At 37.2% G+C, this 25,536-nt stretch overlaps 2 protein-coding genes across 6 annotated transcripts in view; both read right to left on the bottom strand.

Moving 5' to 3' along the window:
• Tbk1 (TANK binding kinase 1) overlaps positions 1 to 10,949 on the bottom strand; it is a 42,212-nt gene extending 31,263 nt beyond the window's left edge. The window contains 3 exon segments of the mRNA XM_047550531.1: positions 3,913 to 4,053; positions 8,238 to 8,355; positions 10,867 to 10,949. Of these exon segments, the coding sequence (XP_047406487.1) occupies positions 3,913 to 4,053; positions 8,238 to 8,324 (228 nt within the window). The 5' untranslated portion in view covers positions 8,325 to 8,355; positions 10,867 to 10,949.
• Positions 10,950 to 11,854: 905 nt separating this feature from the next.
• Xpot (exportin for tRNA) overlaps positions 11,855 to 25,536 on the bottom strand; it is a 39,910-nt gene continuing 26,228 nt past the window's right edge. For all 5 annotated transcript variants that reach the window (XM_047551287.1, XM_047551288.1, XM_047551286.1 and 2 more), the window contains 4 exons: positions 25,442 to 25,489; positions 23,251 to 23,322; positions 17,263 to 17,319; positions 11,855 to 14,501 (listed from right to left, as the gene is read on the bottom strand). In XM_047551287.1, coding sequence (XP_047407243.1) covers positions 14,475 to 14,501; positions 17,263 to 17,319; positions 23,251 to 23,322; positions 25,442 to 25,489 — 204 coding nt within the window. In that variant the 3' untranslated portion in view covers positions 11,855 to 14,474. The remainder of the gene's footprint in view (positions 14,502 to 17,262; positions 17,320 to 23,250; positions 23,323 to 25,441; positions 25,490 to 25,536) is intronic.

Genomic DNA, 25,536 nt, shown 5'->3' with positions numbered 1-25,536 from the left:
ACTTTTTTCTTTCCCATACTGGAGATTAAACCAGGGTGCTTTACTCCTGAGCTATTTCCCCAGCCCATTTTTTTATTTCTAATTTTGAGACAGGTTCTCATTAAGCTGCTGAGTGAGGTGGCCTTGAATTTGCAATTCTCCTGCCTCAACCTCCTGAGTAGCTGGTACAGGCAAGAGCCATCAAATCCTGTTATTTGATTTCATCTGAAGGTAGAATTAGCTATGATAATGAAAGCACCTTGAATTGTTTCACCTGGATTCCACTGAAATATTTGTTGACTTGCACATATAACGATTAATGCCTTCCAAATTCTTATTATATAAGAAAGTCAGACTTGTTTTGGAAAACCAACCAGTGAAAATGGGCTAAATCTAAACTACAAAATCATTGTTACCATGTTAAATGGCTGATAAAATTATCTTCAATTTCTAATGCATAGTAGTACGCTGAGAACAATGGTACTTCTAACAAATCTCTTAAACATTTGAAATTTTTCTAATGACAAGTACTTTTACTTTGAGGAATGAAATCTTATCCTTAAAAACAAATGGATGTGGGGTGGGGCTGTACCTCAGTGGCACAGCACTTGCCTAGCCTGCATGAGGCACTGTTCAGTCCTCAGCATCACATTAAAAAATAAAATAAATAAAATAAAGGCATGCTGTCCACCTACAACTACCCCCCAAAAAAAACAAAAAACAAAAAAACCAAAAAAACCAAAAAACAAAACAAATAAAAGAAAAAAACACAAATGGATGGTGGAATAGTTGAGCAGTTGCTCTTGCATTAAAGTTATGATCTGAGGGCTGGGGAGATAGCTCAGTCAGTAGCCTTGCAAGCACGAGGCCCTGGGTTCAATCCCCAGTACCGCAAAAAAAAAAAAAGTTATGATCTGCTCATTCACATCTGAGATGGTCTGCTTTAAACTTTGACTTTAATATATCATTGATTCACCATCAATATAATAATAGCTTTAAAGGGAAAAATATCAAACAACATAATACACAATTATAATAAGATGCACACCAATTTTAGAAACTTGAAAATTTTAAAGTCTTAAAATCCAGGATTCATCTCCAACATTTTATCCCCCCCGCCACACTTATTTTTTTCCAGTACTGGGGATTGAATGTAGAGGTACTCTACCACTAAGCTATATTGCCAGACCTTTTTATTTTTTGAGACAGGATCTCTCTAAAATGCCTAGGTTGGCCTCAAACTTGCAGTCATTCTGCCTTAGACTCCCAAGTAGCTGGGATTATGTATGCTACCACAGTCAGTTCTTTCTTCCTTTTGTAATTTTTCCAACATAGCCCCAAAACACTTTTATAAAACATTTTAAATTTCTCTACCGTTTAGTGGTAATGGGAAAAAAGGAGAAATATTTTTTAAAAAACTGTTGCTTTTATTTTTAAAAATTATTATTTTTTTGCCACATTGGGGATTGAACACAGGGGTGCTTTACTACTGAGCTATATTGCCAGTTCTTTTTATTTTTTTCAGACAGGGTCTTATTAAGTTGCTTAGTGCCTAAGTTGCTGAGGCTGGCTTGAAATTGCAATCCTCCTGTCTCAGCTTCCCAAGTTGCTGGGAATACAGGCATGTGCCATTGCATCTGGTTCTTAGCCCCTTTTAAAATTACAGACAGGGTCTTGCTAAATTGGCCTTAAATTTGTGATCTTCCTGTATTAGTCCCTGTCACAGGGATTACAAGTGTATGCCACAGCACCTGGCAAACCTGTAAAATAATATTGCTGATTGTTGAAAATTTGGGAAATATACATAATTGTATCACCCAGGGATAATTATGTTAACATTTTGGTGTATTTCCTTTCAGTCTTTTTTCTATGATCAAATCTCATTCTAGATACATAACAACTGTTTACATATCATATTACATATAGAAGATCATATTGCATTATCTATTTTAGTTGTGATTTATTTATATAACATTATATATAAGTATATTCCCAGGTAGTTAAAATTTTGGTAAATTTTTTCATTTCTGCACTAATTAATGTATAGTGAAGAATTAACTTTACTAAAGAAATTCTGTCTTTTGCTCTCAGTAACGGTGAAGTCATTTCTGGTTCCTTTGGATTATCTGGGGGCTTCAGCCAATGGAAAGTTAAAACAATGTAATTATGACGGAAGATTTAGGACACACTGCATCACTCCAGAGGAAATGGAGACTACAGAAATTCTTTCAAACCTATGGAATGTACTGGAGATTAAAGGTGAGCAATGTAGGCAATGTGTAATGGAAACCCAGTAAAAACTGTGCATACCAAAGTTTTGGGTGGACCTTCCAGGTTGGCAACACTTCAATGCTAGGAGGGTGATGTGTCCCTGAGGACAAGAAGTTTCATGCTTGAAACCATCTCATATCCCCACCCTGAATCTCTTCCTTTGGCCGGTCTAATTTGTATCCTTTTGCTGTAACAAAATATTAAGTATAGCCCAGTGTGGTGGACCATGCCTGTAATCCCAGTAGTTTGGGAGCTGTAATCCTCTCCTACTCCTGAGGTAGGAGGATTGCAAATTCAACGTCAGTCTCAGTAACTCAGCAAGGCCCTAAGCAACTGAGACCTTGTCTCAAAATTAAAAGGGCTGGGGATGTAGCTCAGTGGTTAGATGCCCCTGGGTTCAATCCCCACTACCCAAAACAATAACAAGGAAAAACCCAAAGCAAAACTGTTAGTATAGCACCTTCCTGAGTTCTGTAAATCATTTTACATTCTAACAAATTACCAAATTTAAGAGTTATAGGAACTTCCAAATTTAAAGCTGTGGTCTGTGAACTTGAAGCTGGAGTCTTAAGTAAGAGCAGTTTTGTGGGGACTGTGCAGTTTGGCAAAACTCCTTTGTAGTGGTGTCAGAAGTCTTGGGGCAGAACTGGCAATCTGAAAGACAAGGCTCTTAACTTTGAGTTTGGCTAACTATAGGTAACTAAACATCACACCATCTAACTTATTCAACTTTTTTTTTTTTTCCCCCCCTTCTTTTTAAAATAAGAGACAAGGTCTTGCTAAATTGCCCAGGCTGGCTTTGGACTCGCTATCCTGCTACCTTAGCCTCTGGAATAACTGGGACTAAAAGAGTGTGTCACCGTATCCAGTTTAACTTATTTAACTTTTTAAACAGTCTTTATTATAACCAGTGTATTGAGTTCTTTATGTACATAACTAAAATTTACATTTGATTAGTTCCTAAGAAATAATCACTAAAAATGAAATCAGTAGGACATGGGATATAACTATCAAACCTTCAAAAGGGATGATTTTATTGATGACTTATGAATGTCTAAAAAGATTAAAATAGATGTTTCAATTATTTCTGGATTGTTCCTAATGGCAGTCTTTCTTTTCCTATTTCTCTCTCAAATCAATCTTTTAATAGACTTTACAGAGTCATTTCTGGATTATTAGAATTCTTATTCTTCTGCAAAGTTGTCTCTGTATTGTTTCACTTTCTCCTTTTTCTTTTTATAATTATGTCAATTTAATTTTACTTTTCTTTTTTGAATAATAATACTGATAACCAAATTCTAAACCCTCTTATTTCTGATACTTTTTTCTGATTCCACTCATATGATACTTTATTTATATTTCTACATCTATTTAAGAATCTTTGGGGGCTGGGGTTGTGGCTCAGGGGTAGAGTGCTCACCTAGCATGTGTGAGGCACCGGGTTCGATTCTCAGCACTGCATATAAATAAATGAACAAAATAAAGGTCTACCAACATCTAAAAAATATATTTAAAAAAAGGCTCTTGGGGATAGAATATGTGGTTATATGAGCCCTTATTTTCTCCAGTTTTTAAAATTCATTTTTAAATACCAGATTATGCCTCCCAAATCACAACTATAATAAACACAATGACAAGAATAACTAAAGCTTGTCTACTTACCTCCTCTTCAATAGCAAATAATTTGACAATATTTTTGTGATTAAGTTTTTTTAACACTTCAAATTCTCTCATTTGAACATCCACTGGGCGAAGGAAGCTTATGTTATTAAATACTTTGATAGCAAATAAATCACCAGTTTTCTAAAGAGAAAGAGTGAAAGAGAGATGTGCATCATTAGTGCTAGATGTTACAATTTATATTTCTTATGAAATACTATACATCCTTTAGACAAAGGTAATTTGTACAAAGTCCTGACATTTTACAAAAAGTTAAAATGAGTCAACTGGCTATTCAATATTTCAAATTGTACATTTTAGAATTTTGGAAAGGTTATTTTAATATTATAAATGAGATTTACATTATGATACACTATAAAGACAGTCATTTATACATCAGAAGATAAAAAGCTTTTGTAGTATTAAAAATGAAGTCATCTTCTGGATAAGAAACTGAAACTGAAACTAAGGGTTTCTCCAAGGCCTAAAACTTTTAAAGAAGTAAAAAGAATACATAGGACCAATGTGAAAATTACATTCTACTTATGAAATTTTTATTAAAAATCTCAATGCAATTAATATTTCAGAAATATTTCCTGGTTATGAGTGTGGATATGTGCGTGTGTGCATGCGTGCGCGCGTAAGCAGGAGCTGGAGAAGGCGATTCAAGTGGACTTCCTGGTTGAATTATACCACTGTTGCCCAGGGGCTACATACTACAAGCCTAGGGCAGGCTGTTCCTTCACAGACCCTCTCTAAGAGGATCAAGGGCATTTCCTCTTCCCTAATGATGATGTACTGTTGTACCTTATTCACTCTTTCATGACCTATTGAAGTAGATCAATAGGTAGCATTACAATGCAGAGTAGTAGCTAGTAGGGAATCCCAGAGCTTATCAAAGATATGCTTAAGGGGCTGGGGGCATAACAGTGGTACAGTACTTGCCCAGCATGCATGAGGCACCAGTCCCAAGAGCGGAGTAAAACTGCTTAAATCTCATTGACTGTCACACTTCCATGTTATTCATATTAAGCTTCCTTCCTTCAATTCTCTTCCAGACTCACGCACTTCCTGCTATTCTTTCTCATCAGTAAGCCTCGCTCTGGGGTAGCCAGTCTTTTCTTCCCTATTTATCCAAGGCTAAACTTCCTAGGAGCAAGTTGACAATCATTTTCTCTTTGAGACTGAGGGTCAAAAAGGCTTAAAGAGGGCTGGGGACATAGCTCAGTTGGTAGAGTGCTTGCCTCGCAAGCACAAGGCCCTGGGTTCAATCCCCAGCACTGCAAAACAAAAAACAAAAAAAGGCTTAAAGATATTTCACATCTCTTGGAGTTTTGGGACCTGTGAGCTTTTCCTGCTTTGGAGCTCTCTCTATGGTTTTTCACAGCTATCATCCTCCCCTCAATTCCATGATTGAATAATCTTTTTCTTAAAACCATTTAGCTGCTTTATAATCCCATCTCTCAAGTTCATCACTTAAAGGACATCACCTCCATGATCCCTGCTGTCCCAGTCACACCAAATACACAGACAATGTACTCTTTTGAGAGAAAAATGAGCACTTATTGTTTTCAGACAACATGAAAAGAGAACAACTATTTAAACTTCAACTATACATTATTTTAACATTTTTCAGCCAAGGTAAATATATTGCCAAATCTATGTATCAACTAACAAAGGAAATTTTTTGTAAGGACACTTGTTTCAAATTCAGCCTAAAATAAGGAGAATTCTAACAGAGGAATAAGTAGGGAAAGTAAAACAATGTTTCAATGAACTCATCTTGATCATTTTTCAACGTCTATCATACCTGTGATATTAGTGGGATACACTTGGGAATGCATCATTTTCCCTTTATTCACCTTAATAGTCATCAATCAAAGCATACACAAGTGATACTTAAGCGATCTACATATAGTGTAAATATATTTGTGCAGATCAACACATCCTTCCTGCAACTCTCTTCACCTTGCCATGGTTATCACACACATATCCACCCACTCATACACAGTATTAGTTAAAGGCAACTTAATGAAAAAGAGAAAGATTATGTAACATGCTTTGAATAAGAAATAGTACACTTAAGAACCTGGTTATTAAAGAAAAGCAGGATTGCGAGGAGGAATAGGGGTACAGCCCTAAATATTTAAAACTGATGTCACTAAGAACAAACATGGGATTTGGAGGGCTGGGGAGATAGCTCAGTTGGTAAAGTGCTTGCCTTGCAAGCACAGGGCCCTGGGTTCGATTCCCAGCACCGCAAAAAAAAAAAAAAAAAAACAGAACAAAAACAAAAACATGGGGTTTGGGTTGTATTCAGTGATGGAGTGCTTGCTTAGCACATGTGAGGCACTGGGTTCAATCCTTGCTTAGCACATGGGAGGCACTGGGTTCAATCCTCAGGACCACATAAAAATAAATAAGTAAAATAAAGGTATTAAAAAAAAAAGAACAGCTGGGTGCAGAGGTGCACACCTATAATTCCAGTGGCTTGGGAGGCTGAGGCAGGAGGATCATGAGTTTAAAGCCAGTCTCAGCAAAATTGAGGCGCTAATCAACTCAAATAAAATAAAATACAAAATAGGTTTGTCTCTAAATAAAATACAAAATAGGGTTGGGGGTATAGCTCACTGGTTGAATATCCCTGAGTTCAATCCCCATTACCAAATAATTAAATTTAATTAAATTAAAAAAAAAAAAAAAAAAAAAAAAAAAAGAACAAACATGGTTTCTCTATACACATCCCTGGGGAAGACTATTAGGAACCAAATACTAAACTGGGTCTTAGCGACCTTTTAAGTCAATTCACCTCTCTCAAATCTTTTAGTTTTAGTTGGAAAAAGTACTTTTTAATTTCTTTGAAGAACTTCAGGTTGTTTTAGGGTAATCTAATCTGTCCTCACTCATTCATTTATTCATTCAACAAACACTGAAGATATACTACATGTACGCACTTACACGAAGGACACTGAGTATCTAAAGAAGACAATACGTACAGTATCCACTAATGCTAGGTACTTTAAATATGTCTCACCCAATCTCTATGACTATTGATTGTCACACCATTAGTTTCTAATTAATGTCCTTCTTAATGCCACCTTGATACTAAGTTGAAACTGTGTAAGGACTACACATTAGTTCTCTATATGCCTAAAACATACCAAGTGATCATTAAAATTTGTTAATTTGGAAGAAAGAAAGACCAACATGTATTTTCAATGCTAAATCCTATGGTATTACCTGTTTTCTCCTCTTCATGGCACAAAACAAAAACAATTTCTAAGAAATATCTAAGATTGATCATAATGAACTTACATAAGGATCCAGAGCCTATGGACAATTCTAGAATCAGAGGGGAAAATCCTGAAAGCTGTCCATATGACACTTCTAATTCATTCTCTGTTAGCCATAGAGGCTGTTTATAATCAGTCTCTTCCCAGAGGAAACAGCCCCCTCCCCAGTGTACTTTTATCTCATTGACCTGACAGAAATGACTGGTAATCTCACAGGGATAGTGAAACAGAAAGAAATTCCTCCCTACCAAAATGTTCAGAACCCTTGTTTCTGAAAATAAGAACTGAGGAGGCTCCAAACACTATTTAGTTTAAAACAAATTTGTAGTGCTAAAAAACTAGTTGTTACTTGCATTATAAAGGAATTTTTTACTCCATTATTTTTCTAGTTTCTTTCCCAGGACAGAAGCTTTAATTATCTTCAATTTCTTAATTTTAAATTATTTTAATTATCTTTTAATTTCATCTTCCAGTATAGAATCTGACAAAATCCTTTTGGTCCTTGAAGTGCTTCTGGGGTTGGCCCTTCTATTCCTACACCACTATTAGATTCTGATTACCTCACACCAGGACATAGCCTTTTAATCCCAGACTCCTTGTTGAGAATCTCCTTTTACTCCCATCTACCTTGTGGGACGCTGTTCTAGAGGGGGCATGAATCCTTGGTACAAAAGATCAGAATAATCTGTGGGTTCCCCTCCACTGTGCACATATGCTTCCCTTCACTTCAAGTCCTCTTAGTGATCTCACTACCATCAGAGAACTAGGTTGGTTACAGAATCAACAGGGACAACACTAATCTTCCCCAGTCTCTCTGCAATCAACCTTGTAACTTTTTTCCATTTTGTAACACAGGCTCTGCCAGCAACAATGGGTAGATGCATTCCCTGCTTCTGACACAAACTAAACATTCAATAGCAACAAAATTCATTTAAAAATCAAAATTGCCAAGTCAAACACTTTAGTATTAAAGTGCTTCTCAGAAAGAAAAAAAATATACAGTGATAAAAAAATTTCAGTTTTCACTGTACCAACCTTATGTCTTCCACGAAAGACATTTGCTGTAGCTCCTTGGCCTAAGATATCAGATAAAAGCCACAGATGATTAGAAGTGCTCTGCATCTCGGCTTGGTCAGGTGTTTCTTTTGTTACACTAAGGGAAGAGAAAAGATTTACAGGTATGGTATAAGAGAATAATAAAGTTAAGAAACAAATGTTAGTTAATTTTAGTCTCAAGTAAGACTATTTGCCAGGCATGGTAGACCATGCCTATAAACCCAGTGGCTCAGAAGGCTGAGGCAGGAGGATCACAAGTTCAAAGCTAGCGTCAGGAACTTAGTGAGGCCCTAAGCAATTTAGTGAGACCCTGCTCAAAATAAAAAAGTAAAAAGGGCTGGGGATGTGGCTCAGTGGTTAAGCACCCCTGGATTCAATCCCTGGAGCTCAGGGGGGAAGTCTATCCATTATTTTTTGCTAAATTTTATGTATAAATTTATGTTCAGTGTAAAAAATCTAAGTTTCTAGCAATATTATAGGCTAAAATCCTGTGTGGGCTTTGGGAAAAAAAATTACCCAATAATATCTTATATATTTAATTCAATTTACATCACAGGTGTGAAAGAAACATCTATTTTCTACTTTTATGTTTGTTAATAAGCATGATAGCTCCTTAAATATTGTGAAAGATTAATCAAGGATACATTATATTTTAAAAGTATAAAGATAAAAATTTTAAAGGAAGACAATGTAATAGAACTATAAAAAAAGTTACATTGTTTCCTTCAAGGGCAGGCTAGCACTAATGGAAACAATTGTCACTATATAGCATTCCTATAATTTAAAATTTCATCTACACAGAGGCTGACAATCATAATAGAAAGGTCTAATTATTATTCCTGAGAAGTACTGACTCTTCTGAAATTATTTAAGAACAGTTTCTCTAACCTCCAAGTACATAAATCACATATGCCAGTACCAACTCTTAAAAAGTAACCATCATCCCTAATCCTGTCTTTTAATACTGGACAACTATTGAACTACAAATTTTATTAAAAATATTCGAGCTTCATGTTATAAAAGTAAGGTATGTTAACACTGCATGTACACTAGTCCCACCATGCTCCCTTAAACCTGCTATAATGTCAGATCAAAACATAATCTTAATATCTCTTCACAGTAAGGGAGAACAAAAGACAGTATGTTGGACTGGGAATTCCATAATGAATTAATAACTGCCAATATTTCAAGCAGGGTCAGGTATATATAGAAAGGCCAGGGGTCTAAATCTCACCAATATCTTGTATACTAGGATGTATTTATATAATTTTAACACCCATCTAATTCATGTAAGTATTTTATATACATCAATTTATTGGAAATCAGCAATAAAGATTCCAATTTCATAAATAAGGAATACACATCTGTAAATTACCACATTCCATACAAGACTTAATGACCTCAAATATCTCATGCAAAACTTCCCCAATTAATGTAACTTTGCTGTTTCAGAGAACTAAATGGCAAATGGCATATTAAGTACTTATATGTTCCTAGTGGATAACAGAAACACACTTATCAGATTAGATATCTGCTCTCTTCATATGACGATATAAAATAGGGTTCCCAACAGTGATCATGGGAAACGCATTTTGAAATTATCTTCCAATAACCCCACGGTAACAGCATGATGAAACATGACTCAGCACACCCACCAGGTGCTTGCTATATAAATCTTTACAAATTTTTGACAAGAGGCACTCAACAAGTATGTTTGTTACTAGCGATGTCGTGTTAAGTCTACTTCCTTTCACTATCAAAAAAACGAAAGTAAGTTACCTAGGATGAAAACAGGTTTGGTGACATGGCCTACAGACAAAGTTCCAGGATTTCCGAACTCTACCACTGTGTGAATCATTTATTAGATATTACATTAGAGGTTCAGGAGTGAACAAAGCTGGGTCTTTGGTTATGCAGTTAACAATTACGGGGAAGAGTTGTTTTTAGGTTACCTACTAAAAACACGGGAAATGGATTAGAAAATAAACCCGTAAGCCAGGTCAACAAGGAAGCAATCGTTTGGGACTTTGCATTTTCTGTGTGTATTAAAATCGTCTTCTGCTTCTAGCTTCCGGTGAGTCAACCTTTGATGTTAACATCACTGAAACCCTAGAGAAACGTCTTTTTTTAAATCATCTGAAAAATCAGTCCTTTTAAAAAACTACCAATCTTATCAACACTTGGAAAGAAGGTAACAAGCGGCGAGTCCCACTCCCGGGAAGGAAGCAGCCCTTCCTCCGACGGCCGGAGCCCTGACCCGGTACCGTGCACTGGCTCGTCCTCTGCGTGTTGGGACCTGGGAGGGCCCCGGGCTGCGGAGTCAGAGGACTAGCCGCGGGGCACTACAGATGGAGGGAACAGGGTCGGCGCGACCATTCCCCACGGCTTCGGGAGCCCCGGGCACCGGGAGGCGGTGTCCGCGCAGCCAGGGTCTGGAGAGACTCGGCCTCGGGCCGTGCGAGGCTATGCCGGGCACCGCCGCGTCCCCGCTCTGACTCAGCATCCCAGTCCCTAACAAGGGGCGGGGGCGCTTGGAGCGGCAGGTCCCGCAGCCCGAGGCTCGCGCGGCCTCGGCCCCTTCGACCGCCCCCGCCCCACTTCCACTTACCAAGCCGGGTCTCCGCCGCGCCACCGCCAGCGGGTTCCCGCGGCCTTCTTGCGCCCGGGGCTACTTCCGGCTTCGCGAGCCCTGGCCGGGGGCCACGTGACCGACGGCCGGCGCGCGCGGGTGCGCGTGCGCACGCCTGCTGGCCGTTCGGCCGCCACCGCAGTTGCTGAGAGCTTCCCCAGTCGCTGTAGCTTGGAGCCGGAGGGTAGGGGATTGACCAGTTCACAACTCTGCCTGTCCCTTCGCCCCATGCCCCTTGTTCTGAGATTGAAGCTGGAAAGCTTTGTCTGCGCAGTGAACACAATAATTCAGATTCCCTCAGCTGCAGATCCCACCCTGTCAACGACAGCCCGCGGAGCACGGAGTGCGGCGACACTGGGGAGCTAGGGATTGCAAACACTCAAGTCATCACAGGTGGGCAGCATGCTGGACACGTGAGGGGCTATCGAAGAGGAATATGGAATGTCGTAGTCTGGAGGGAAGAGATTTATACGTTTTAAAGACCCCTATGATTGCAGTAGTACCAGATTATAATCTCACAATATTCAAGAAATAAAATTCTTAATGTTCACTTAATTCCCTTTTTCAGATTGTATTTGGGAAAATGACCGTATTGGAGGATTAAAAAACAGGTTCTGCTTAAGCAGCTTTTGTACCTTTAGAAAGAGATCCCTTATGCCCTCGACAGCACAGGAGAGGGCAGACTTAGGTTGATCTTTGGCAAGATTTCTGAGTTGAGAGGAAGAGGAAGGAGATGCTTCCCAGAACAGTACTACAGTAAACACCAGTAAATGGGAAACCCTGGCCAAGTAGTTAAGAGCAGAGGCACACCAGTAAATGGGAGACCCTGGCCAAGTAGTTAAGAGCAGAGGCGTTGATAAGTTGCAGTCTCAGCTCTCTGCCAGTTACTTTAAGCTAGTTTCTTCTCTCTCTGGACCTCAGTTTTACCAATTGCACAATGGAGATAACAAAAGTCCACTCCAATGAGTTCTTAGAAAGGAAATTATTTTATTAGATTTTTAAAACAATGTTTAAGTGAGGAAATAATTCTAACAACAATGTATTCACGGCTTACAATTCCAACCACTTTTAGTTCTTTTATATCATGAGAAGAGTGAAGACCTGTCAAAGTTCCTTCTAACAGTAAAACCCACAGCTCAAAGCTGTGGGAGGAAATGTGACTGAGCCAGAGAACTTCACGTTTACCACATAAGTGATGCACATTAAAATACCACACAATACTTTCCTAAAAGGCCAAGCCACTTGTGAACTGATTAATTTTAGCATTATACTTTAAATAAACTGTTAGGCACAGGACTAAATCAGGCATCATAAAAACCCTGTGGTTCCATAGTCAAGTCACACAAATTCCCAAGTCTTTTGCCTCATTTATCTCAACTGTAAAAAGTGAGATTCACCCTTGAGACAAACATTTAGGTGCTTGCTTTTGAAAATAAGGTAATTGATGGGACTGTAATAGTACTTGGGGGAACTTTAAGGAATGAAGATAATTGTTATACATGATCATGTAACAGAAGAGTTCAATTTCTATTTACACTCTGATTTCCACGTCCTGATTTCTCCTAGCTCTAAACACGGGAATATTCTGAAGGGCTTTGAAGAATTAGCTTTAAAGAACAGCTAGGCGTATTGATACATGTCTGCAGTACCAGATACTTGGAAGGCTTGAGCCCAGGTATTTGAGGCAAGCCTGGGAAACACAGCAAGACTCTGTTCCTCCCAGCGAAAGAGCTAGAGAAAAGGATATCAATTTTCTGCATGTGTAATTAATAATACACTAATAGTACTAATAAATAAGTTCATGTTTAACTTATGGAACTTTTTTTTTGGTAGTAGTGGGGATTGAACTCAGGGCCTTGTATGTTAGGCAAGCTACCATGTTACCACTGAGCTACATCCCAGACCTAACTTATGGAATTCTAAATGAGTTATGAGGTAGCTACCATTATTTTCCCCATTTTTGAGATGGGAAAACTAAGGCAGGAAGAAGTTATTTAACTTGATCCAGGTTTTAAACTAGTTACTGGCAGAACTGGTATCTAAACCTATATAACCTGGATCCAGAGCCAGTGTTACATAAACTTCTAACTACTCTGCTACGCTACTCATTGAATAATTACTATTATTGCAAGAGATGCAATTATCTCTACCATACTTCAGGAGAAGCACCCACTTTCACTTAACTATTTTTAAAAACATTTATACATTCCAGTGACCTATTTTTATAGTTAACTGTCAATTTAGTTTAGTACCTTTATTCCACAATGTAAGGAAAATGCTTAAAGTTTCTTGTGGAATAAAACCCAGAAAAAGATTCAGGTGCACAATTCAGAATACAATTTTAGGGAATTTATAGGCTACTGAAGCCCATCCACAAAACTCCTAGGCAGTGCACTGGCCAAAGGCAAAAAAACACAATAAACCCTCCCTGAAAAAAAAATTTTTCTCCCCCTCCTTTCCTTTTGTGATGCTGGAAAACAAACTCAGGGTTTCACACATATTAGGCAGGTGCTTTACCACTGAGCTACATCTCCCAACCTCCTCCCTGAATATCTTAATTGGACCTTTAAAATTTAAACTTAAATGACTGTAGTTATTCTGCTGCTCGGTTTTATTCCTCCTCTCTCTTCTAGTACTAGTATTGATACTATTATTGTTCCTCTTGCTTTCTCCAGTAGTCATGAGTAAAAATGAGGAAGGCAGGGAGAAGTGATTCTAGTAATTAAATAGTAGCTATTTACAAACATAAACACATAAGTACACACTCTAAGTACACACAATAACAGAAAAAAAAAAAAAAACTGGGATTGGGATTTTTAATTCCATGAATAGATTCACATAGGCTTTTTCTAGTGCACTTAAACAGAATGAAGTTGCACGTAACCTTTTAGGGCTGTAATTAAGTGAAATAAGGCATCCATATACCCATATATGCAAACTTTTAAATGGAAAATCAGAGTGAGAAAGGGAAATGAGGCCAAAATTTTTATAATAATTCCAGTAAAGACTTGGTAGATTTCACTACATAAAATTTATTATTTTTTTTATTTTATAAAAAATGTATAACACCGGCACCTACTTTTCAATCAATTAATTTATGAACCCATTCTCTTGTAGAATACACATTGGCATTGAAACAGTTTAAAGAAACGTAATGGCTATCTACAAAAAATTAGTTTTGACTGTTGTATTCCCCCCATACTTTATGTGTCTGCACACATAAAACTAAAAATTTTAAACATTTTCATCAATTTTTAAGAAAATTACACTGTTTTCCACTGCTACGGTCTTCATAAAGAAAGGACTTAAAGTTTCAAATAAAGAAAAAAATTAAGAGGCATAACTCTGCTGTCTTTTAACAGCATTTTTATATAGAACAATTTGAGCTGGCATGCAAGCAACTTCTCTTGTTGTCACATACCTGTATGTAGGGAAAATTACACCCATTTTACAGAAAAATTCTAATACATATATGCAATAAGCTCAAAACAATGTTAAAAAAGTGTGAATGGCACACAAAAATTGCTTCTTTATAAATTATTAACTGGAATTCCTGATCATGAAGTAGGCAAAGGGAAATCCAGTCCTTAGGGCTTTGCTCTCTGGAAGAACACCTGTAAATAAAGTATTTCATATAATTAAAAAAAAAAAAAAAAAAAAGTCAGAAAATAAAATCTTTTTCACACAAAGAATGGTTCCAACTTCTGAGAGATAGTCACTTTTTTTTTTTTTTTTTGGGTTCCAGGGATTGAACTCAGGGGCACTCAACCACTGACATCTCCAGCCCTATTTTGTATTTTATTTATAGACAGGGTCTCAATGAGTTGCTCAGCACCTCACTTGCTGAGGCTGGCTTTGAACTAGCGATCCTCCTGCCTCAGCCTCCTGAGCCACTGGGATTACAGGAGTGTGCCACTGCGCCCAGCAATGGTCACTCTTTTTTTTTGTTGTTGTTGCAATGGTCACTCTTTTGTAACATGCCAGATATTTAAAACGTTTCATACTTTATAAATTCACAAATAATTGAAGACAAGAACTTTCTCTTCTGGAGGATTTGATAAAGTCTAGATATAACTTTTGTCAACATCACTCAATTGGGAAAGTAATGAAAATATACTATTACCTCTAATGCTGTAGGTTTCAAGAGGTCAGGGAAAAATATGGTTTTGATACCTTTCTACTGACTGGCACTATCATCAAAATTAACATTGGGAAATTAAATTTTGAGGAAGAAATAAAGCTAAAGTAGCAGTTCAAATCCTTAAGGAATTCATGATTTATCTGACGATTAAATGGTAGTTCCAGTTCAATGCTAGAGATACTAAAAAGTAAGCTGGAGGCTCTGCTGGGCACTGTTTCAATATCACATGATACCATCAGTATTGCATACTACCTAACATAGTAAATGGTAAGTAGTGAGTTCACTGAGGACAAGAACCATATTTATCATTGTATCACTAGCATTTAGTAGATCCAGTATTCATCTGACAAGGAGCCTAAGTGCAGAGAAAGGGATGATTACCATTTGAGTAAAAGAAAGCCTTACAAGGAGGTGAGGCTTAAGGAAAGCCTAAAAGAATGGGTAGAATTCATAAAGAAAGAGGGATGCCAATAAGGCAGAATTTTTGGAAAACAGCATGAATAGCAAAGATAGTTCCTGCAAGAGAAACTGGGAAGGTAATCTGAGATCAGAATCTGGGGAAAAAAAAAAAAAAAAATGTAAATGTCTAACTAAAAACCATGAACTTATTTTTAGTAAATGATGGGTTTAGGAAGGCTACAGGGAAGGGCAACAGATTTGAAAGTACTGTTTGATGTTTTCAAATAGATCAGCCTGGCTAGAACAAATGAAGGGGAGATAGGACCAGGAGAACAGGTAGACAGAAAGAATGAACTTCATTTTTCTTATTAGAAGAATAATTCTAACACTGATGTAATGCTATTACTAAAAGATTGCCATCACTGAAGAGAAGCTGGGCTTGAGGAGGAACACTTCATAAATGTTGTGCAGATCAAATAAGTAATATATGGAGCATAAGCTTTCTATAATATACTTAGATTTACTGTTATTGATTTCTTTGGTCTTTTAATCAAGTTTGATTTAAAAGTTACTGAACAGAAGTTACTGAGGTCATATGCAGAGTGAAATAAATGTAAAAATGGTTAAGATTGTAAGTTGTATTTTTATCACAATTTTTTAAAAAAAGTGTAAGGCAAGGTGGCACACACCTATAAATCAAGCTACTCAGAAATCTGAGGCAGGAGGATTACAAGTTTGAGGCCAGCCTTAGCAACTTAGTGAGACCATGTCTCAAAATAAAAAATTATGTTTTTATGGGACTGTGGGGGAAGGAAGGGTTCTCAAAGATGAAATAATTCTCAATATTCTTCCACACAAACTCTTTTAAGGTGTTTAAGCTAGGAAACTATAATAATGAAAGTAACTGAGAAGAGATGTTGGAAATCAGCCATCAGATGGCACATTTAACTATTCACTCAATAGAGTTCTTTGATTTATGAATTCTTTAGAATGTCTTGGGCAAAATAACCAGTCATTCATTCACTGATTACCTGCTACCAAGAAATTTAGTACAGTGTTTTTCTCTCAAATTTATGGAAAGTAATAAATAAAAATAGGAAACAGTTTTGCATACTGCTACAGTATAACTTTATTTCTAGATCAAGAACTCCTTGGGCAGGGAAAAATCAGTGGTATTCCTAGGAGCTAAAAAAGTGCCTAGTACATTAAAAAAAAAAAAAAAAAAAAGTCAAAATGTAGAATGGCTGAGGACCTAGGTGAAACAACATAATCTTACCTCACTAGTTGTAAATGTGAATACCAAATAAACACTTGGCATTTCTTGCCAACTTACAGGGGTTTTACTTTTTTAATTCAGTGATTTGGAATATAAAAAGAGCCTTGAAGCCAAACCTAAGGATTCTCCATTTTGTCTATATACAATTTGAATGTTTCAAAATAGGATGTTAGCAAATAATTCACATTTCTGTTTTTATATTTTTAGCTTCTTCCTTCCAACTTAGTATGGGCAACTTCTTGAACATTTTGCTTTTCCCCAATCTTCTAGTTCCTATTTAATTATGTCAGGGAGCTGTAAAAGAAACTGGCAAATATTTTTATACAATACACTCAGGGTGTGCAGACATTCAGTGTGCATATCTAACTTCAAATAATCTTTTGCAAGAGCTTAGTTGAGAGGGGTTTCATGGAAACATCCATAACTGCAGATCTTAGAAGCAGCATTTACAGCAAAGAGATCCCAAAGTAAGTAGATAACTATGGCACATATCTATTCTCTTTGGGCCCTCAAATATTACTTAATTGTATGGAGATATAGAAATTTCCCAAATACCTACCTTTAGGTAATTTTTAAAAACTTTAGCATCAGGCTGCTGAAGCGCTTGACAAAACTCCTGTGAGGCAGGGAAGGAAGGAAAGAGAAGAATTGATATGGTAATATTAAACCCATCAATTCAAATTCACAGTACTCCCCCCGCCATAGTACTCTTAAATAAAACAACAACAACTATTTATTATTCATTTATTTATTCAGGCACTGGGGCTTGAACCCAGGGGTGCTCTACCTCTGAGTTACAGTCCCAGCCCTTTTTTTTATTTTGAGACATGGTCTCACCAAGTTGCTGAGGCTGGCCTCAAACTTGTAATCCTCCTGCCTCAGATTCCTGAGTAGCTAGGTTTAGGCTCTTTTTTAAAAACATTGTGGTAAAAATCACAACTTACCATCTTAACAATTTTTACATTTATTTCTTGCATATGACCTCGAGATTCATCCATGTTTTACCATGTGATATTTTCTTTCTTTTTTTAAGGCTGAATAATACAATTTATGTATATTCCATATTTTCTTTATCTATACACTTATACATTAAGATAGCTTCAAATCTACAGTATTTCTTTCTTTCTTTTTGTGGTGCTGGGGATTGAACCCAGGGCCTTATGCATTCGAGGCAAGCTCTCTACCAACTGAGCTATATCCCCAGCCCTTCCACAAGTATTTCTATTATAGCTTATAAAAATCAACCCAAACAGATCTTCACCACAAAAAAATTTAGGCATTTTTCAAAATTTTTCAAAAATTTATGATATTTTTCAGACAGACTGCCTTCATATGCCTCTCCTGGACAAGATAAACTCATGCCTGAGAAGAGTGAATAGGACAAAAATTACATTGTTATGGCTATAAGAGAAGAGCTAAAGAAGAGCTAGATCTAAAAACAAAGATAATTTTCTAAAGGAGAATTCTGCAAAAAGTGTTGTGAGAATACAAGGCAGATGAGAAATGGAGATTGAGGTTGCTTAAGCTAGATTTTATAATCAAATCACTAGATAAAAATATGAAAATTTACTTTGGCAATTTGGAAATATTAGCTATAATTGAATGTTATATTCTACTGCTCATAGGCAAAAAGTTCACATGAATAATAACACTGATTTCATAAAAATATTAGCTTACTTATATAATTATTTCCAAATTTTCAGTGCTTTTTTAAAAAACAGCATTATAGGGTTGGGGAATGTAGCTCAGTGGTAAAGCACTTATCTAGTATACATAAGGTCCTAGTTTTAATCCCAGCACCACAAAAACAAAACCAAGCAAAGTAAAACAAACAAAAACTCTCAACATTATAAAAACTTTTTAAAGTATTTGTGTTTTAGGTGGGAGATCTCATGAAAACTGAAGGGAGACCAGTAGAGTAGAGGAAAGGGACAAGGGGTGGGGGGAGGAGATACTGACCAAAATTATGTTGTTATAAAGTGCGCATGTACAAATATGTAATAACAATCTCACCATTTTACATACTTAAAATGCATCAATAAAAATATATTGAAAAAGTAACTGCTATTACAACCTGTGGTAGGGGGGAAGCATTTCTTCACCCCTACCCTACCAATGCTGGGTACTGAACTTGGGGTCTTATGCATGCAAGGCAAATGCTCTACCACCAACCTTTACCCCCAGCCATAAAAACTGAAAGAACATCCCTGAAAGACATCCTGTGTTAAAATATCCATAAGTATCCAAAAGCGATCCAAGTGGCATGAGGTCTGCCAGTGATGGGACATTTGCTGCTCTCTCTTTTGTCCTTGATGCTTAAGCTGGCCACCACATCCATGAAGGGATGTTTCCACATCTGCAGTACCTAGGCCTGGGTGACCACAGTGGTCAGGACTTGGTGCAGGTCATGATGGTGAATTACAACATGCATAGGGAGCTCAGTGTGGGCACCAGATAAACTTGTGTCTTTTAACATACCTCAGATCCAAAAGAAAAACCTTTGGGTGCAGATTATGATGCTTAAGAACATGACACCATCACCCTTCATGTGACTCTATTTAGATTATGGAGAGCAGATCCTGGTGGATGTAGAGACCAAGAGCAGTAAGGAGATCACAGAGCACATTAAAAAAACAAAAAAACAAAAAACCCCCACAAAACATGGGGAAGAATAAGGAAACCCTCCAGAAAGAGGAACTGGAGAAAAGGCTCTCTTGCCCAGTTCACTTTGGCCTTAAAAGTATTTCTTGGAGGAATGCATCTGTGAAGTGGAAGGGTAGGTGCTTTACCTGGGCCTAGCACCACTACCCACAGAGACAATGGGGAATTACAAAGCAACTCTGAAAACCCGTGTGTGGGACTAAGTCCCAAGGCTATGATAGGCTATGATATAATGTGGAGTTACCTTGACCATAGGAAAGCTGGTTTTTGTCACCAGAAACATTGGATATCTTATTACAATACAAGGGACCTCCTTTGCACAACTGCATATAGGAATGTGAGGAAAGGAGTAACCACTGGCTGGGATATTAAATAAATACCCCTGCTCCATTAGGAGCAAAAGTGCTTCTTATTTACTCCAAAGAAAAAACAAAGTGAGCCACAGTTTGAAAGCAATCTCATTTTTTTACAGAAAAATGTCATTGAAAGCAATGACATTTTTTTACAGAAAAAGAAAAAATACTACTAAAGTTTATATGGAATTACAAAGACCCCCTAGTAGCAAAATTAACCCTAAGAAAGAACAAAGTCATACTTTCTGATTTCAGATGTTACAAAGCTACAATAAAATAAGTATGGTACAGGCATAAACACCGAGTTCAAATATAAATCCATACATATATGGTCAAATGAGTTTTCTTTTGGGTAATAGGGATTGAACCCAGGGCCTCACTGAGCTATCCTGGCCCTGGTCAACTGATTTTATCAAAGCTGCCAAGAATACACAATGGAAAAGAATAGTTTCTTCAACATGCATTGTTGGGAAAGCTAAATATTCACATGAAATGAACCTTTATCTCAAACCACATACAAAAATCACCTCAAAATCTATTATAGTCTTAAACAAAAAAGATTTGAAACTGTAAAAACTCATAGAAGAAAACATAGTGGGAAAGCTTTAGGACACTGGTGTTGGCGATGAATTCAGGGACATCAGGAAAAAGTACAAGCACCAAAGTAAAAATAGACAAACAAGGGTACAGTAAACTGAAAAGCTTCTGCACAGTAAGCAACAGAGTGGAAAAGCAACCTATAGAATGGCTACGGGAAGGGAGAAAATATTTGCAAACCATATATCTGATAAAGGGTATTAAATATACAAGGAATCTCTACTATTCAATAGTAAAATTTAAAAATAATTATCTAGGAATGTGGTGGTGAGGATTTAGCTCAGTGGTAGATCACTTGCCTTGCACGTGTGAGGCCCTGGGTTCAATCCCCAGCACCACCAAACAAAAATAACAAGAAACTCATAACCCAGAAATTGGGTTAAAGACTTGAATAGAGTACAAAATGACTAGCAGGTATATGAAAAGATGCTCAATTATCACTAACCATCAGAGAAATAGAAATAATAAAGAACTATCACCCCACATCTGGTAGGATGGCCATCTTAAAAAAACAAAAAAACAAACAAAACAACAACAACAACAAAAAACATAAAGCGGGGCATGGAGGCTTGTCATTGTAGGCCCAAATACTAGGACTGCCTGAGCCCAAACTCCTAAATGAGTTTAAAGCCAATCTGGCAACCCTACCTCAAAAAAGAACACAAAACACAAAGTAATTATAACAAAAGATAAGAGTTGGTAAGGATGAAAGAAATGGGAACCTCTTAATTGGTGAAGAAAATGTAATGATTGAGCTGCTGTGGAAACAGTATCAAGGTTCTTTTTTTTTCTGCTGGTACTGGGATTGAACCCAGGGCTTCACACATGCTAAGCATGTACCCTACTACTAAGCTCCATCCCCAGCCTAGTATAAAGGTTCTTAAAATACGAATGCCATGCCAGGCGCTGTGGTGAATGCCTATAATCCCAGCAGCTTGGGAGGCTAAGGAAGGAGGATCACAGTTCAAAGCCAGCCTCAGCAACTTAGCAAGGCCCTGAGCAATCTAGCGAGACCCTGCCTCAAAATAAGAAATAAACTAACACACAAAAAAAGGATTGGGGATGTTGCTCAGTGGGTAAGCACCCCCTTGGTTCAATCCTTGGTACCAAAAAAACAAAACAAAACAATAAACGACTGCCATACGATCTAGTAATACCACCTTTGGGTATTCATCAGAAGAAACAGGATTGCCAAGAGATATCAGCACTCCCATGTTCACCGAAGCATTATCAAGATGTGGAAATAACCTCAATGCCTACTGATTAATGAAGGAAGACAATGTGGTATATATGTACACAGTGAAATATTCAGTCTTAATAAAGGAGATCCTACCACCTGCAAGAATGAAAATCCAAAGTACATGGATGAACTTTGAGGACATTATCCTAAGTGAAATAGCTGATCACAAAAATATACCATAACTCCACTATTTGAGGTAACTAAAACAGTCCTATTTATAGAATCAGAGCAGAATGGTGGTTGTCAGGGGCTGGAGGAGGCAGACATGGGACTTGATAAGAGGCATAAAGTCTCAGTTATGAAAAATGAATACATTCTAGAGATTTGTCTAATGCTGTACAGGTACAACACTGTCCCTGCAATTAACAATAATGTATTATACACTTAAAAATGTTAACAATAAAGAGTAATTAAAGAAAAAACAAACCCCAAAACCCCAAAATTCTGTTGATGAAAAACCAAATCTTTAAGAGATTGTAATTCTAGTTTTAATGAAAAGTTTGAGACCTCATTAGCTTCACATACTATTGAAGTCTAGAAATACATAAGCCAAGAAAATAAATAAAAGCTATTATCCTTTATAAAAGTATAAAAATATAAGATAACTTTCTAATCACTTACCTCAAAATATAGTTTCATATTAACAACTCAAGCACTGATAAGCTTGGCATAAATCTTTAGAACAAAGGGTATTTTCTTGTGTGTGTCATAATGGGGACTGAACTCAAGATTGCTCTACCACTGATCAATATGCCTAGCCCTTTCTGTTTTTAACTTTGAGACAGGGTCTTGCTAACTTATCGGCTGACCTTGCACTTGAGATCTTCCTGCCTCAGTCTTTCAAATTGCTGGGATTATTGGCATGCGTCACTATGCCCAGCAAGAACAGAGGCTATATACATGATAGAGTCCCTTTGGGCAGTCTGGGAAAGCCTATAAGACTCCTTTTTGAATGTTTATTAAAATGCATAAAACAAGGGGCTGGGGAGATAGCTCAGTTGGTAGAGTGCTTGCCTTGTAAGCACAAGGCCCTGGGTTCGATCCCCAGCACCCCCCCCCCAAAAAAAAAAACAAAAAACAAACAAACAAAAAAAACCCCATAAAACAATACCACAGAATTACAAAGGAAATCTATCATTGTGAATTATGGTTACCAAAATACTTAGTGTGCACTGGGAATGGTGGCACATGCCAGTGATCCTGGTCTTAGCAACCTAGTGAGACCTTGTCTCAAAATAAATTGAAAACCAGAACAACAACAACAACAAAAAAAACAAGCAGGGGGCTTGCTGGGAATGTAGCTCAGGGGTAAAGCACCCCTGGATTTCATCCCCAGTAACACCCCCTGCCCAAAAGTATGGTAGAATAAGACTTATCAAGAGTTAACACGGTGTAGTGGCAGAACCGAAAAACTCATAATTTCAAGACAGATCTCGTGAAGTTTGGACTATAGTCTACTAAACACTCTTTTCTGTACACAAACCTCAAGGTGTGCATAGTCTGGCTTTCTTGAACAAAAATTTAGATTGAACTATATACTCACACTTCTTTAAGAAGAAATTGTGGGCTGGGGATATAGCTCAGTTGGTAGAGTGCTTGCCTCGCAAGCACAAGGCCTACTGGGTTCAATCCCCAGCACCGCAAAAAAAAAAAAAAAAAAAAAAAAAAGAACAAAATGTGCTAGGACAGTTCTTACCTGAATTATTTCTGGAGCTACCTGCAAGGAGGGCAGGTATTCTTGTTGAAGATACTGAACACATTCTGGGCCCTAAAGAGTAAAAGATAATTATAACAAAGTTATTTTCTTTCTGCACATTAATGATGTTTGAAAAGAAATTGGAATGACACATGTATATTTTAATAGACAAACCAGGTATAGTGGCACATGCCCATAATCCAATTATTGGGGATTCTCCTGCAGAGCCAGAAGGATGGCAAGTTTGAGGCCAGCCTGGGCAAGTGAATGAGATTCTGTCTCAAAATAAAAAGGGCTGGGGATGTATGTCAGTGGTAGAGTATTTGCTCTGGCAACTTGGGTAGGCTACTTCACCTCTCTGAGCCTTAGTTTCTTCATCTGAAAAATTAGGTTATTGTGGGGTTGGGGAGATAGCTCAACTGGTAGAGTGCTTGCCTTGTAAGCACAAGGCCCTGGGTTCCATCCCCAGCACCCCCCCCCCCAAAAAAAAAATTAGGTTATTGTAAGGATTTGAAGAATTAAGAAATATAAAGCTCTTAGAATAGGCCTTAGCATTCACTACATGTTAACATTACTTAGTGTTAAGTACTGCTAAATATTACTTCTGAATTCAGGTCACAATGCCAGAGCCTTCCCTGCATTGAAAGGGATAGCAAAGGAAGGTGTTCCTGTCATATCTACCATTGGGCAGATTACAGGTTGTACGTACATGGAGGGAAGCTCTGAACAATGCCAGGGTAATCATCATCTTTAGGAAATAAAATACAGGCAAAAAAGATACATTATAGAAGATAATAGCAATAAAAAGATACCTTCTTTACCTGTTCAACTAACTAGAATACAGGAAATTTAGCAGTCAGAAGGTATAGATGAGGAAATAATAGCCAGAAATGCAGAAGATGAGTTACCCAGTCTTCAGTTGATTGAATCTTTACTAAAAGTACATCAATGGACTTCTGAAACCATCATTCTTCAATAGAGGCCATTTCCTACTACTTTTACATGCTAAAACCTATAAACATTCTGTCTCTCATCAGCTTGGTGGAAGGAAAGGAGAACTCCACAAATTAACTCTTAAACACTGCTCAGCCATGGTGGTTACAAAGGAACCTAGGATACAATTTAAAAATGGTTTCCCTTTTGTAATATATAATGTGTTTCTGAGAGCATGGCTGTAAGCAAATTTAACATATCTAATACTTAAAAACTGAAAAAGACTAATTTCACTTTCGAATTTGAATCTAACTGAAAAGCATTATTATACAGATGGCCTAACCAGAAAGTAACAGTTATCACAATGAAAGCAATACATTTTGCCCAAGGCACTCTTTCCTGCATCAATATTTGGATTTCCTTTTAAGATTACTGTTCCCAAATCAATGACTTCTTAAGAGGGAAAAATAATACTGCATTGTTTCTTAAAATTTCTCAGGTCCCTTCTCATCTTTTAAAATCTATATTCTCTGCTTATTTCCTATGATTGCTCATCATCTCAAATAACCCACTATTATGCAATGGTCTTTCTTGATTGATTCCAAATTCCACAAATACGATACCCTAGCATAAAGCAGACTGTAGAGAAAATACTATTAAATTGAAAACCCTTCAAGTCTCTATCATAATGAAAACCTCAAGTTCAAATAAGTGACAGGGCTGAAAGGAGACTGGTAAGTAAGAGTTCATCTTTCAGGAGGTGAGAGGAACTGCTGCTATGAGGAAACGCTGGCCCTGTACTAGCCTTCTGGCTCTTGGAGAAGTTGGGGATAGGGATTTTTGTTAAGAGAAAAAAAAAATCTTATTTTAAATGCTGGCAACCAATTAAAGTTATTTAAAATACCCACAATCACTTATGATTCTTAGAAATCATCAAGAATAGGACATTCTGAAGTAATGAAGGTCTCTAATCATTTGTCATACTAAGAAGCTGAAGAAATCTGGCTATGGTGAAGTCAGATCTTGAAAATTCTCGTTAAGACTCTTCACATCCTTTGTCAAACCAAAATATTTAAACCTTGTTACCCAAAACATGAAGGATGATAAACAATACTGCTACTTTCATTCACCCACCAGCCCCACATCCAAAACAGCACTGAATACCTAAAGATACAGCTTTGAAGAACATGAACCAAACACAATTAAAACTATCACCAATTTAACACATGAGAATGAAGAGCAGTGAATCAAATCTTACCCGTTTGAGATGAATGGTTTTCAGTGTCACAGCACACTCAGAGAGAGCCTGTGGAAAAGAAGTTTAAAGGTCTTAGTATGGTAAATTCTTGGTTA

The sequence above is a fragment of the Sciurus carolinensis genome, chromosome 4 (assembly GCF_902686445.1).
Source record: "Sciurus carolinensis chromosome 4, mSciCar1.2, whole genome shotgun sequence".
NCBI lineage: Eukaryota > Metazoa > Chordata > Mammalia > Rodentia > Sciuridae > Sciurus > Sciurus carolinensis.
The sequence above is the reverse complement of the archived record's forward strand: the minus strand, read 5'-3'. Positions and strand labels throughout refer to the sequence as shown.